Genomic DNA, 15,065 nt, shown 5'->3' on the forward strand with positions numbered 1-15,065 from the left:
TCTCAGACTTTATAAATGAGGCCAAATAAAATACACTGATACCCCTTTCCCACTGCAGCTCTTAAACGGTAAATTGCCGTTTTTCCCCCACAATTTACTGTTTAAGGCTGCAGTGGGAAAGTGCCAGAGTTGAAATACCGGTTAAAGTTAACCGGTATTTCAACCCGTTTAAAAAGCAGAATCCTACACATTTAAATACCGTTTGTAAGGCAGTGGGAATGCCGCTTAAACGGTATTTAAAATACCACACTACTTCCCCCTCCCCTGGTACCTGCCCTGTGCCCACCCTCCTCTGATACTTACCTGCGTGGGGGATCCGTGCAGCGGGATTCACGCACTTCTGGGGAGGCATCGGGTCTGGCATGGGCACAGTACTTGGGGTAGTAAAAGGAAGATAAGATTCTGCGCTTCCACTCAGATGCGGCACGGTCCCTGGTAGTATCACCTACTACAAAGAATACAATAAAAACAGAAGTGAGACTGACTGACTGACTGAGTGTCTCCGGTAATTATACTGTCACAGATCATAGTTGCCAACTTGCCAAGTCAGCTGGGAACAAGCGGATTTGGGCTTTTTTTCTGGAAGGATCTGACATTCTGGTCTAACAATTGTGTGTGACCCCCGATCTACGTGCATTGTTTGGCCTAAGAGGAGGCCCTTATACGGTACGGGCATCTCACCATTATAAAAAGTGGAAATTAACCCATACCATTTATTCTACACCATGAGATGTCTTTCTGTTTTTTCCTGAGGTCAATATTAATTTAAAGAAGAGAACCTTATATCCAAAGGATAAAGAACATCCTCCCCAATAGGAAGCGCAGGCCCCTATCTCTGTTTTTACAGTACTTGGGGTCCCTCTGGATGCTGGGCAGTGGGGACGCTCCGGGGTCCATCCCACATGGGCACTGTGCTGTGGATGCTGGTGGTGCAGCAGGGTCATTTCGGGGTCCATACGGCGTCGGGGCAGTCCCTGCAGCTGATGGTAACTAATAGTTCCCACTATGCGCATATCTAATGAGTGCCGTGCATATCAATGAGCTGCTCATTACATATGTGCATATGTAATGAGCGGCTCAATGATATGCACAGCGCTCAGTAGACATGCGCATAGTGGGAACTATTAGTTCCCATCAGCTGCAGGGACTGCCCTGATGCCCTATGGACCCCGAATTGACCTTGCTGCACAACCAGCACAGTGCCCATGTGGGATGGACCCCGGAGCGTCCCCACTGCCCAGCATCCAGAGGGACCCCAAGTACTGTGCCCATGCCAGACCCGATGCCTCCCCAGAAGTGCGTGAACCCCGCTGCACGGATCCCCCACGCAGGTAAGTATCAGGGGAGGGTGGGCACAGGGCAGGTACCAGGGGAGGGGGGGTATATTACTGGTTAATTACCGTTTTGTAGCTTTCACAAGGGGTTCAATGTGAAAGGTACAAAAACGGTAATTAACCAGTAATATACCGTTTACTACATGCAGTGGGAAAGGGGTTAAACCTGCTTTGACCCGTTTAAAGAACCGTTTAAAAAAACGGGTCAAAGCAGGTTTGGCAGTAGGAAAGCAGCATAAGTTGACTGTAGTAAAAAGGGGTATTATTTATTTTTTACAGTTTCTTATATAGCGCAGCAGATTCCGTTGTGCTTTACAATTGTAAACAGAGATGAAACAAACTGGGTAACATCAGAAAGACTTGGAGGTAAAAGTATGGATCATATGGTCGACAGTCATTAGGTCGACACCACTGGGTCGACATACTGCAAGGTAAACATGGATCTAATTCGACATGGGACACGGTCGACAGTTCATTAGGTCGACACAAGCATTAGGTCGACATGGTCTAGGCCGACAGTTAAAAGGTTGAAATGGGGGTTTTCACTGTTTTTCTACCAGAATGTCAACACAGTCGACATGGACACAGGATTAAGTGCACCGCTTCCCCTCGCATGGCTCGCTGCACTTGCCATGCTTCGGGCACGGTGCCTCGCTGTGCTCGGCACACTATTTTATTCTTCCACCACACCCTGGTGGATGGTAGGGCATGAAATACCACCTGTTGGCACATGCCGGCTCAAAAAAACAGTGAAAAACTCTATGTTGACCTAATGCTTGTGTCGACATGGCCTGTCGACCTTGCAGAATGTCGACCTAGTGGTGTTGACCTAATGTCTGTCGACCATCCTTAGGTCGACCAACCGACCGTATCCCGTTGCAAGGTGCCACCCCACACATAAGCTATGGTGGTAAAAGATTATATCATGGTCTCACATATAATCGCTCAGCAGGACTTACAGGTTGAGTATCCCTTATCCGAAATGCTCGGGGCCACGAGGTTCCGGATAGGGGATTTTTCTCGGTTTTTAGAATTTTTTTTTTTTAGGCTTACCTACCTGTCCCCTGATGGTGTCCGGTGGTCCCTCGGCATCGGGCGTCCACAGCAGGCCTCCGGCATCTTCTCTGGGTCTCCAGCGGTCCCAGGAATGCATTGCGCGGGTGTGCGCGCGCACCGGTGACGTCACCGGCGCGCGCACACACTCGCGCAATGCATTCCTGGGACCACTGGAGGCCCTGGAGAAGATGCCGGAGGCCTGCTGTGGACGCCCTGGGACTTGGTAAGTATGAAAAGCGGGTTAGGGGGGGTAAAAAAAAAAATTCTAATTATTCGGATAATGAATACACGGATACGGGATACTCAACCTGTATTAGATATTGGCAAGCAGTGGTTGTAATAATAATGGCTCCATGGTTGTAAAAGTAAAATATGGGGTGCATTTGGTGCCAATTAGCCACTGTCTCAAACACCACCACTATGCTGGCCGCTGTGTGCACAGGGACTATTCCACTTATATTGTTTTTTCCTTTTAATTTTTATGCCATTGAATTCAACTACACAACTATCCACGAGCAATACGCCGTAAATCTCGAAAACTGAATTCATAGCCATCTACCACTACTACTCTTGTACATATTCTGAAGGATTTTCTGTGGTCCTTTTCTGTGGTGAGGCTGCAGGAATTCTGTGTGCACCTTGGGACTTTTTTAAAGTTTATTTGTTGTTTAAAGTTTGTCCAATGGAGGGTGTGGCTTCATGGGGAAGGGGCGTGTCCACGCAATAGTTCCAATTCCTATTACACCACAGAGTAGTGTCCATTATTTATCCTGGACCACACAGGTGCCAGGTAGAGCCCCTAAGACACACTGCGCCAGGTATAGGTTGACACAAGTCTGTCAGCCCAGTGTTACGAGCCGCCTCTGGCGGGTCTGTAAATGCAGCTTGACTCCTGTGTCCTCAATGTGCAGGGCAGCTGTTGTTTAATGAGACCATTAGCTCTGGGCCTTGTATCAGGCTGCTCACCTGTAGTAAGTCTCCTCGTTTAGGGAGCTTGTCAGCCTTGGCTATTCTGATTGAGAGTGTTCCCTTTATCTCCCATGCTGCCTTTTACCAAGGTGCTGGTGATTCTCCTAGTGCAGCCTGTCCTAGTCTGTTTCCCTGTCTTGGTGCAGTCTGTCTGAATCTGTTCTCTGGTCATCAGCCATATTCCTCAGCCCTCCTGACCCTGCCTTGGTCCGGTGTTCCTGGTGCTTTCCATTCTGCAGAGGATTAAGTGCTGGTTTTTCCATCTACAGTATTTCTGCTGATCCCTGTTAAGAGTTTAGCTGTGTGGAGTTATATGTGCTCTCCTTTTAGAGGTTTTGCCATCCAGCTCCACACGGGTTATATTGTGTATTATTAACATCTTCAGGCATTGTTGCATTTATTCCATTAGCATTAGTTTACATCCTGCTCTGTTTCTGTAGTGACAAGTGTAGGTGCGTGAAAAAGGATATGATACAGCGCTCGGGTTTAGCTCAAATATAAAAATGAAAAAATAGGTAAAAATTATTAAAAAGGGTTTGCTGCAAGCATTCAATATTGGAGCCAAGTGGGTGTTGAATGTTCTGAATCAACACTTGGGTGTATAATTACCATACGTAGTGGATGGCTTTATTGGAAATTCAGATATTCAAAGTCCCGGAGATTTCCCAGTGAAGGATTCCTGTGTCTCTCACAATGGAGGTGATGATAAGGCAGTCCTTAAGGTACAGCTGGTAACAAAATGGAAATGGCTGCTGGTTCCAGGAGATCCGCGGTGATGTAGAACAGAACTGGTCCGGGTATAACGTCCTCTACAATTGTAAGGAATAATGTGGAGCTGTATTGTAGCTGAATGTCTATCCAATAGAATGCTGGAGCAAGGGTATGGGCTCAATATGTGAGGTCTGAAAGGGGCATAAATGTCATGTTACATGGGTTTGGAAAATGACAGCTATGAACGGATTGGCTGGTTGTTTATCACTCTCCCCTTTATCACTTTTTTGAAGCTTGGTACATCTGGTCCATTGTGTATAATGCCAGTAAAGAAAACGCTGAAAACAAACCTGTTGCTGATGGCGACAGATTTATTACAGGCACATCACAAATTAATCATTCACTTACACATGTAATTAAAGTAATTACTTTCACACCTGGTACCTCCACTGGGTATTGTTTCCCGAGCTTGCTAGTTTTAAAATGCACTAATATTTGTTAGCTATACCTGTTTCACCGAACATTGTTTAAATGGCATCACATTTTCGGAACCTAGTAGTGTTTGAAAATTATTAAAGTGTGTGTGTTTTAATATTATTATAAACTCTACTTTTAAACAGTAGCTGCATGTGATATATGTATTGGGCTTATTGAAAATCTCCCCTTGGCCCAAAAGCACAGAAGACTGAAAAATTAGAAAAATGGTTTCAATCAAAGTATTTCCACAGCCAGAGCCACCTGTCTCTCCAGCCATCTATCGTCTCCCCAGACAACCCCCTTATTTCTCTGCATCCACCAGTGTTTTCCCAGCTTTCCATTCTCTTTCCAGTCACCCACTGTCTTCTTATCCAGCCTCCTTTTGTCTTTCGAGCTACCCAATGTACCATACCTCCCAACATAACCCAGGAGGGACACATTGCTCTGCTACTGCACTTCCCTCTTAATTTATAATTGCCATCACCTGTGTTGAAGCACCTTTCTTAGCAATTTACCTCTTCAACACAGATGAGGGCAAGTTCAGGAGCAGGAGAGGGTCATGTTGGGAGGTATGGTGTACTCTCAGTTCTCTCTAACCATCTGGGTTGGGATCATTTGATCTACAGCATGATGGTCGACAGTCATTAGGTCGACACCATTCAAAAATGGTGAGAAAAGGTCGACATGGTTATAGGTCAAAAGGTCATAAGTTCGACAATGTCTATGTTGACAGTCAAAAGGTCGACATGGGGTTTTTCACTGTTTTTTTACCTGAATGTCAACACAGTCGACATGGACACAGTTTAAAGTGCACCGCACCCCCTCGCATTGCTCGCGATGCGTCGGGCACGGTGCCTCGCTACACTTGGCACACTATTTTATTCTCCCACCATGCCCTAAGGCATGAAATACCACCTGTCGGCACATGTTGGCTAAAAAAACAGTGAAAACCCCCATGTCGACCTTTTGACTGTCGACTTAGACACTGTCGAACTAACGACCTGTCGAACTAATGACCTTTCGACGTAGAACCATGTCGACCTAGAACATACTTGCCTACCTGATCCTCTCCATACGGGAGAAAATGCTCTGTTTCTGGGCTTCCCTGGTAATGTATAATTGCCATCACCTGTGGGGAGCTAGGTAAAGGTATTTCAGCACAGGTGATGGCAATCATATAGTACCAGGGAAGTCCAGGAACAGAGCATTTTCTCCCGCATGGAGAGGGTCAGGTAGGCAAGTATGACCTAGAACCGTGTCACCCTAGACCCATGTCGACCTTTTCCCATGTCAACCTAATGACTGTCGACCATCATGCTGTAAACCAAATGACCGCATCCCAGCCACCCAGTATTAGCCAAACCTGGCTCTTTCGGTCTCTCCAGTCACCCAATGTCTCATTATCCAGCCTTCTTTTGTCTCTCCAGCTACCCAGTGTCTCCATATCCAGCCTCCTTCTGTCTCTCCAGCCACTCAGTGTCTCATTATCTAGCCTCCTTCTGTCTCTCCAGCTACCAAGTGTCTCCTAAGTCTACCCTCTTCTGTCTCTCTAGCCACCCAGTATTTCCCAAACCTGGCTTCTTCTGTTTCTCCAGCTACATAGTGTCTTCTTATCCAGCCTCCTTCTGTCTCTCCAGCAATCCAGTGCCTCATTATCCATCCTCCTTCTGTCTCTCCAGTTACCCAGTGTCTCATTATCCATCCTCCTTCTGTCTCTCCAGCTAACCAGTGTCTCATTATCCATCCTCCTTCTGTCTCTCCAGCTAACCAGTGTCTCATTACCCATCCTCCTTCTGTCTCTCCAGCTAACCAGTGTCTCATTACCCATCCTCCTTTTGTCTCTCCAGCTACCCAGTGAAACACATCTAATACTTTCATTACAATTATAGCCATAAACTGTTGGTTAATATCGACAGTCACCACTAAGTTTGAGTTTTGGTATAATGGGCCTTATTCTGCTCGATACGGTGAGACCGTATACGGGCGGATCAGGTTTTTTTTCCATCTGCGCATGCGTAGCTTTCGCAATGCGCAGGTGTGGCGACCTCACACCGCTCACGGACGGGTCTCTCCGTGCGAAAAAACCTGTCCGCAAGAGTACTATCATTGTGGGCAGCATGGAGGCGTTTTTAGGGGAGCGGCCGGAATAACGAGGACAACTGGGCGTAAACATGGGCATACACGGGGGTGTGCACCAAATATGTACTGTGCTACAACCGCTCGATCGGTGAACGCACCGTGCATTTTGGGCCAAAAACAGGCAGACGCCAAAGATAGCTCCAGACCACCCCTAGAGATACCGTATGAGAGTGGACGCCTGGGTCTGCTAATTAACGCTGATTACTACACCTGAATGTAATAAGCAATGCTGCAGCCTATTAAGGGAAAACCATTATTTCACTACCTGCAAGCCACACACAGCACTCAAACACATTAGAAGCATATATTTCTACACTTCTCTACATATAAAGGTTGGTTTAATTTTAGGTAAGATTCATTCTAAGACCTGCTTATATATGGCAAGGTAGTTATTTTATAACCATCTACACCCATTCAGTAAGTGCTTTTGTAAACTTTAAAAAGCAGGACACTCAATTCACAGAAGTCGACATGTGTCAACTTTTTCACTGTAACACCAACATAACTTTATTTAAAAGTAAAACCAATGTGGGGACACATAGATAGTGATTAAAATGCAACATTAGAACATAATAAATATACATGTAATGAGGGTTAAAATGTTGTTTTATTAAGGGGTTTATTGACATGGCAGGTAGGAGCTGCCCCACCTGCAGTGCACATGATTTTGTCCATCTAAGAAGGATTTTGTTAGAAAGAGTGAACTAGAATAAGGCCCATAGTGAGTTATTCAGACCAGATTGCATGGTTTCAAATTCACATGCAGTCTGCAGCCCCGATCTCCAGCAAGACACAAATCTAGTCCCATTCTCCCTCCAGTCTGTTTCCTGACCTAGCTAGATATCACTGGACAATTACACCTCTGTACACAGCAGCTCGGCGCCACACTGCCAATACAGAAACACACTCCTACATCCGTAGTGTAAAGCCCGGCACACCGCAATGCTGTGTGCTCAGCGATAGTGCTGAGCGGGGTTTTGCCTATTTTTAATAAGCACTGGGTTTCCCTGCAGATGATAGCGACACGCGGGACCGCACACCGCCATCACTGCAGGGCATACATGCGGAGCAATCAGTGCTCCATTTCTAAGTCATCTTAGTCAGATCGCTTATAAAGATCGCTTTTCTAAGCTATTTCTAGTGAACGAGGATAAATTTATAGGTACTTGTTTCCTAGCACAGCGCCCATCGCATACCGTATTTAGTGGTATGCGATGCGATATTCCTGTTAAATTAACAGGAGTGCTTGTACAATTTAATATATCACATAGCATCGCATGCCAGCAAATGGCATGCGATGCAATTTTTAATTGTACAAGCACCCTGATGGGTGCTTACAATGTTAAATGCACCCTTATTGTCAATGACACCCCCACTACGCGTCCTTCGACCTTTTCATACCCCCACTATCCACATCGGCGTGGAGTAGATTTTAGATAGTGTGGCGAGCGCAGCGAGCCACCGAGCCCGAAGCATGGCGAGCGCATGCAGAATACGAGCCCGAAGCGTGGCGAGCGCAGCGGAATACATGTAAAGTAATCCGTGTCCCCTCGCCACGCTTCGGGCTCGCTGTGCTCGCCACACTATCTAAGATCAACTCCACGCCGACGTGGATAGTGGGGTTATGAAAAGGTCGGAGGACGCGTACCGCCGCCCCTCGGCGGCTCGCTGCACCTGCCACGCCTCGGGTTGGCGTTGATAGTGGGGGCGTTGACAATGGGGGTGCATTTAACATTGTAAGCACCCATTAGGGTGCTTGTACAATTAAAAATTGCATCGCATGCCGCTATATTGTATGCGATGCGATTACATAAGATGCACTACAATCAAAATCGGGGGCGCCGTGCTAGGAAACAAGTACCAATTTATATATTGCGTATTGTTTATTGCTTATTGCAAACTGTTTATTACCTTCTGCATTTATCCGATGACTGTATTACTTTATTACTGATAAGTCCATGTATTAACAGTGCACGCAACTATCCGTGGTGCCCTAAATCATTAATCTACTTCATTGTTTGTGTGAATTAAATATAACTTTGTTTTATACACGGCATTCTCTGTGACTTTCCAACACATTGGGATTGTACATACACTACACAGAATATTTCCCCATATAAGATTATAACAAAAGGGAACCAATTAATAGAACACATAGATGTATATTCAACGCCGCCGGCGAGGAGGTTTGTATGGCAACAATAGCTTGTTTTTGGCGAGGACCGACGAAAACAAACCATCCTTTCATCTGCCACTCGCTGTATTCAATGTTCTGGAAAAATCTTTGCCGTCTGAGGACGACGAGGATTCCATCGAACAGCGAGGTTTGCCGCAAATGCAGCGAGCCCGCTGCAATTTTTGGCGAGCCCCGCCGTTTTGATGGGCGCACCTCGCTAAAAAGAACCAGCAAGGTAGAAATGGTGAGTGAATGGGAGGCCATTGAATACTCTGACGGTGAGCTATCGGCACTGCTCGCTGTATAGCTCACCATCAGAAGCTCACCAGCACCATTGAAAATACCCCATAAGGGTTATTAGCGCTGTTCACCAAACCATGTTATTTACTATACAAGGAGAACAATCCTTGCCCAAACCAGCAGTTTACCCAGATTAAAGAATTATGATCATAGTCAGGGCCGGTGCTACCATTAGGCAGCTGCCTATGGGCACCAGCACTGAGGGGCAGCACTGAAGGTAATAAACAGCAGAATAATAACAATGACTACGAAAGAGAAATTATTATTCTACTTAAACTGACGATAGCCATAGCAGCGGCAGCCGGCCTGCACATATCTGCTGCCTGGCTGAAGCTGCAGACATGTCACAGCCTGACATGTCCAGTGTTAGCCAATCCAAATGCCCATCCAGCTGTGACATCAGGATAACATATCGAGCAGCCAATTGGTGAGTGTGTACACCTTAATCCACAAGTGGGCGGATGACCATTTTTAGAACATCCATTTGGGTGTACAGTAAGAATACCTATAAAACAGACTGATTGCACAAACACATACAGTACCTAGATGTGTCCAAATGCTTTGTTGCCCTGAAGCATATGCACGGGCATGCGTACACATCCTCCCGTGGGTATACCATTCATTGCGGAAGGATCACAGGAGCGTATATCCTTGCAGTTTAAATATTTTAACAAACTAGTAGACAAAGTTAAAGAAAGAATGGCCTTGTTTTTTATAGCCTTTGATAAACATTCTGTGTATATTTTGTTCAGGGGCCAATATACACTATTTTTTTTATATGCACGCAATGTGGGAACAAATTTGGCCAGCTTGTATTCAACTCTACACACACTCCATACTCTGAAATAATAACTACCATCATATTTTATGCATTTTTGCAGGATTGAATAAATGCCAAAAGATTCGTCATCAGTTGTTTAATTACCCAGAGTAAGCCGTTGCAGCAATTATTAAAGACGGTTGTCTGTTACGTTGCTCAACATTTCCCTGAAGAGTCAGAGCACGGTATAGAGCTGGGACAATATGGCACATGTGAGTAATACAATTTTCACATTATGATTTACTGTGTGATCTCCTATGCCAGCATAATTATAGTATTTCTAGGATATGTTGAGTAGGTAGTACTGTAACAGATATTGAATGTACAGTATGAAATCAGGGACTAATGAACTACTTTTGGTTATTTAATAGGAGCCATGTTTTTTTCTATGAAAAAAGGTGACGGCACTGTACATAAAAGGTGCCGGTACTCCTCTAAGCTGCTGAAAGTCCTGTGGCCAGGTAAGCATTTTCCTGGTTTATAATGTATAGCAGCTGGAGGGAATGGTATGGTTATACTAGTTCCATGATGGCATATTAAAAAAGGGTGTGATAGGATATGTCGACAGCTACATTTATTATGTTTACCGTGAAGTTGATGTGTTTAGAATGTCGGCATATCCACCCCACATGGTATAGCAGTAACTCACCTGCTACTGGTGGATGCAGCAGCTGGAGCATGGCTGCTGGGTCCCGGCAATCATGTGACTGCCACTTTTGAGACAGACCTTTGATCCTCCAGTGTTCCTGTAAGTATTGTTATCCTGTCCATAACCTTAATCTCTAACCCTCCCTATTGTGTACATTCCTTACCACCTATCCCGCACCTCCATCCTAACGTACAGATTCCCACCAGCAGCCTAACTCCAGTGTCAACCTTTCGAGAATTTTGGCATGTTTCCTGTAGACATCAATCTATCAATGTTGGCATCATCCGGTATAAATATAGCAGCTATGACTGAAGTGGAAATACCAGTTTCTGGGGGAATAAAGGCTACAGTTGAGTACCATCAGGAAAAAAAATTGAATTCAAGTTATTTATTTATTTTTGTTTTGCTGCTCATTTTGATATACAGTACTGTATTATTTTAGTGTAGAGGATAATGGAATATGCAAATATTTATTGCGTTATATAATGCTGCATTTTTTGCTAATTTAAAACTAAAATATTGTGCTACATATTTACTATATTGGCTATTGTCATTATCTGAACATTTGTGTTACTGATAAAAGAATAGGTTATGTCAGTTCCATGGGTCAGATTTTAAGTAGTTAATATCACTAAGTTGCCGCTGGGGGTATATATGCCAGGGCTGTAACTACTGTAGGTGCCAGTGATGCCTTACACTCAGAACTGTGGGTGCATCCGCAGGCAACACCCTCCATCCCTGTCAGCACTAGAATCACTGACAGCATGTCCACACTGCACTGTGTTTTTTTCAGCCACCTGTTGAGTCTAGGACACATAGAGGGTGCTCCGAGCTGATCCTAATCAGTGCTCCCTCTGTGTCCTAGACTCGGTGATCTTCTCAGCAGGCGGTGCTGTGATTGACTGAGGACTTGGAGCTCACCAGAGGCTGGGAAAGAGTGCAGTGTGGAGGGGATGTCACTGCCTATGGAGAGCAGCAGCAACAAGTGGGCACTGCTGTGTGGCCAAACACAGAGAGAAGGGGCACAGGTCTGACACTGAAGGTAGGGGTACATGTCTGACTTTAGGATACTACTCCTGTGGACATGAAATCACGTGCACCTGGGTGGGAGGGGGCACCAATTCCCTCACTGGCACAGGGCACCAAAATATCTAGTTACGGCATTGATATATATATATATATATATATATATATATGCTAGTATAATTATGTGTGTTTTTTAGAATACCATTGGGTTTTTTGTTCTAAACATGCTTGTGTTAATTTTTTAGAATTCTACTTAAATGAATCAACAGTATTAGACCATGTAAGTTGCATATTCATACCTCCCAACTTTTAGGTCCTGGAAGGAGGAACAAAGGCGCGCGCCCGAAATTAGGGGGCGTGGCTTGCTACAAAAGGGGGAGTGACCTATAATTGCGCCGTTCCGTGAGGCCATGCCCCTGTGTTGCTGCTGTGGGGGCATGGCCCAGAGGCTCTGTGAGCCTCTAGCCAGGCCCCCAGCCCATCTGGCTGCGGGAATAGACGCTGTGCACATGCACACAGCCTCTATTTAGAGCTGGTCATCTTCTAACAGGGGAAACTCCCAACTGTGTCGTCCATCACCCCCCCCCCCCATCGTCCGTCCCCCCCGCCGCGGGAGGGATGCGGGAACATCCCGAAAACCGGGACATTCCCGCGGTATTCGGGACAGATGGCATTAGCATTGAGCGGGCTAACTAGTGGATGTATATATATTTGTTACACCTTGACAAAGGGGTTAGCGAACCCCGAAACGTTGGGAACCCTTTTCCATTGCCTTTAAAGTTTTTTAAAAAGACCTCCCGAGTGCCTCTGTTTGTTCTTGAACGGAATATATATATATATATATATATCTTCCCAAGAAATCAGGCACACGGCGATGATGCTCGTTCCTACAACAATGCTTTTTTTTCCTCTCGCAATTTAACATAGAATATACTTGAATGACTCTTATAAAGGTATCTTTTTTGATCCCTGGTATGGCTCCGATGGAACGTCCAGACCATTGCAGCGCTAGAGAGTGACAGTGATTGCGGTACTATGCTATGTTGATATCATGTGGTATTCTAGGCCACACTGCTAAAACGCAGGGTACGAGTATTTGCTTGATTGTGCTCAGTTGTTTTTAAAGAAAAAGTTCCTTTAATAAAATAATTCTGCACTATGAGGCCCATCCTCCATTTCTGCTTCTAGATATATATATATATATATATATATATATATATATATAGAGAGAGAGAGAGAGAGAGAGAGAGAGAGAGAGAGAGAGAGAGAGAGGGTAGTGGCCCCAATAATGCGCTTAGAGAGCAGCACCTCTATCGTACCTCGCTGCTAGTGAAAGTACAGGTGGGATAAGAATGGAAAAAGAAGAGAATAGGGGTGCGCTGAGTGTACCACTGTGTGGCTTTACATACAATAAATCAATAAAATGAATAAAAACAAATAAACATTTATTGGTGGTTAATCCAGCAATGCATTTTCATTTCACTGTTTTTGACTAGTGCCACATATAGGGCGGTATTCAATGAGCCTGATTCGCCAGGTTTTTATGGCGATTTTGTGCTGTTTGGCGAATTTCTGTCAAAAACGGTGAATCACCCTATTCAATGACCACATGGCGAATACATTTCTAGGTTTTTTTCACCATGATTCACCGAGTAGCAATCGCTATCTTTTTATGGTGAAGTGGAATGTGAACTTTTAAAATAAAGTGTTTTGTTTTTTACATTTGGTGTCAAAAAATCAGGAATTTTATTCTGAGAAGGGGCATGCTATTTTTATTCATGTGCTGTAAGCACATGAATATATATTTAATTTTAAAAATAATATTTTTTTTTTTTATTATTTTTTTACACAGCATCCAGCAGGTGGCGCCAGAGCGGAGCCGCTCATTACATATTCATATATTCACTGCACGATCATTTTAATCGTGTGTAATGAATATACGTGAGCCTGCTGGCACCGCCGGGGGGGCAGCCTGTGCTGCCTGGCACCCGGGGAGCACACCTAAGCCCCCACAAAGGTCTGGGCTAGGCAGAGAGACTACCATCTCTCTGCCTGGCTCCGTCCTGAGGCTACCTGCGGCAATCGCCGCAGGAGCTCATATTCGCCTGTCAGGGGCAGCGAGCCCCTGACATGTTGAATACCGGAGCCCGCTGGCTCCGGAACGTGGCGAATGTGCAGCGAATCCTAAAAAGGATTCGCTGCACCTCGCAGGTATTCACATTGAATACCGCCCATAATGTAGATCCGCGCCCGACGCGTTTTGTCCCTTAGGACTTCATCAGGGGCGATGAACCAATCTATATAAGTGGTAAAACATGCCGTTACACACACACAATAATACAAAATACAAAGTACAACATATACAGATAATATATAAAATACAACATGTACAGATGTAATATCCAATTGTGTAGATTGTATAAACATGATAAAATATACAACATATACAAATATCGTGTACATTTATAGAGGGGGGTATACCCCAAGAACTGATGTTGGAGGATCTGTCAGGAGGAATACATTCATAGGCGTGAGGAGAAAATGGAGGAAATGAAGATAAGATGGGTGGGAGAGGTTGCTGAAAGTTGGTTGGACAATGCGAGAATATTTATATACCCAAAGTGGAGATATCTCCTGTATATAGTATGTTTTTTTTTTTTATATATATATATATGTATGGCTATTATTCACTATATATATAGATCTCTGTTATTCTGTATATGAATTTAATTCGAGAGATCTCTTCTTACCTGAATCGGTATGTAACACTATAAGTACCGTTGATATACACCCATTACCCATATGACTATTATTTGTCACTTATTATAGTGAATAATAGCCATACATATATTAAAATATATATATATATATATATATATATATATATAGGAGAAAAAACCAGAAAGCGCACGATGTGATTATAAATGTAAAGAACACTTTTACTGTAGTAATATAGTCACATACATGTAAGGTTTAAAACAGCAGGCATGCAGAGGTATATTAACCCGGAGAAGCAGTTCAGGCATCAACACGCTGACACGAATAGCGCGGCGGCAGCTGAGAACTCCAAGCCGGGACCAAGAACAGATCAGACAACGTCACAGCGTCAACACGTCATCCAGGACCGCCCCAACGCGTTTCGTCATCATCTCATGACGAAACGCGTTGGGGCGGTCCTGGATGACGTGTTGACGCTGTGACGTTGTCTGATCTGTTCTTGGTCCCGGCTTGGAGTTCTCAGCTGCCGCCGCGCTATTCGTGTCAGGGTGTTGATGCCTGAACTGCTTCTCCGGGTTAATATACCTCTGCATGCCTGCTGTTTTAAACCTTACATGTATGTGACTATATTACTACAGTAAAAGTGTTCTTTACATTTATAATCACATCGTGCGCTTTCTGGTTTTTTCT

At 44.6% G+C, this 15,065-nt stretch overlaps 1 protein-coding gene across 3 annotated transcripts in view; it reads left to right on the plus strand.

Annotated features, from left to right (window-relative positions):
* LOC146042578 (galactoside alpha-(1,2)-fucosyltransferase 2-like) overlaps positions 1-15,065 on the plus strand; it is a 273,576-nt gene that overhangs the window by 137,769 nt on the left and 120,742 nt on the right. For all 3 annotated transcript variants that reach the window (XM_083162632.1, XM_083162633.1, XM_083162634.1), the window contains 2 exons: positions 10,044-10,194; positions 10,354-10,443. In XM_083162632.1, coding sequence (XP_083018758.1) covers positions 10,359-10,443 — 85 coding nt within the window. In that variant the 5' untranslated portion in view covers positions 10,044-10,194; positions 10,354-10,358. The remainder of the gene's footprint in view (positions 1-10,043; positions 10,195-10,353; positions 10,444-15,065) is intronic.

Source organism: Crinia signifera, chromosome 19 (genome assembly GCF_055691185.1).
Source record: "Crinia signifera chromosome 19, ASM5569118v1, whole genome shotgun sequence".
NCBI lineage: Eukaryota > Metazoa > Chordata > Amphibia > Anura > Myobatrachidae > Crinia > Crinia signifera.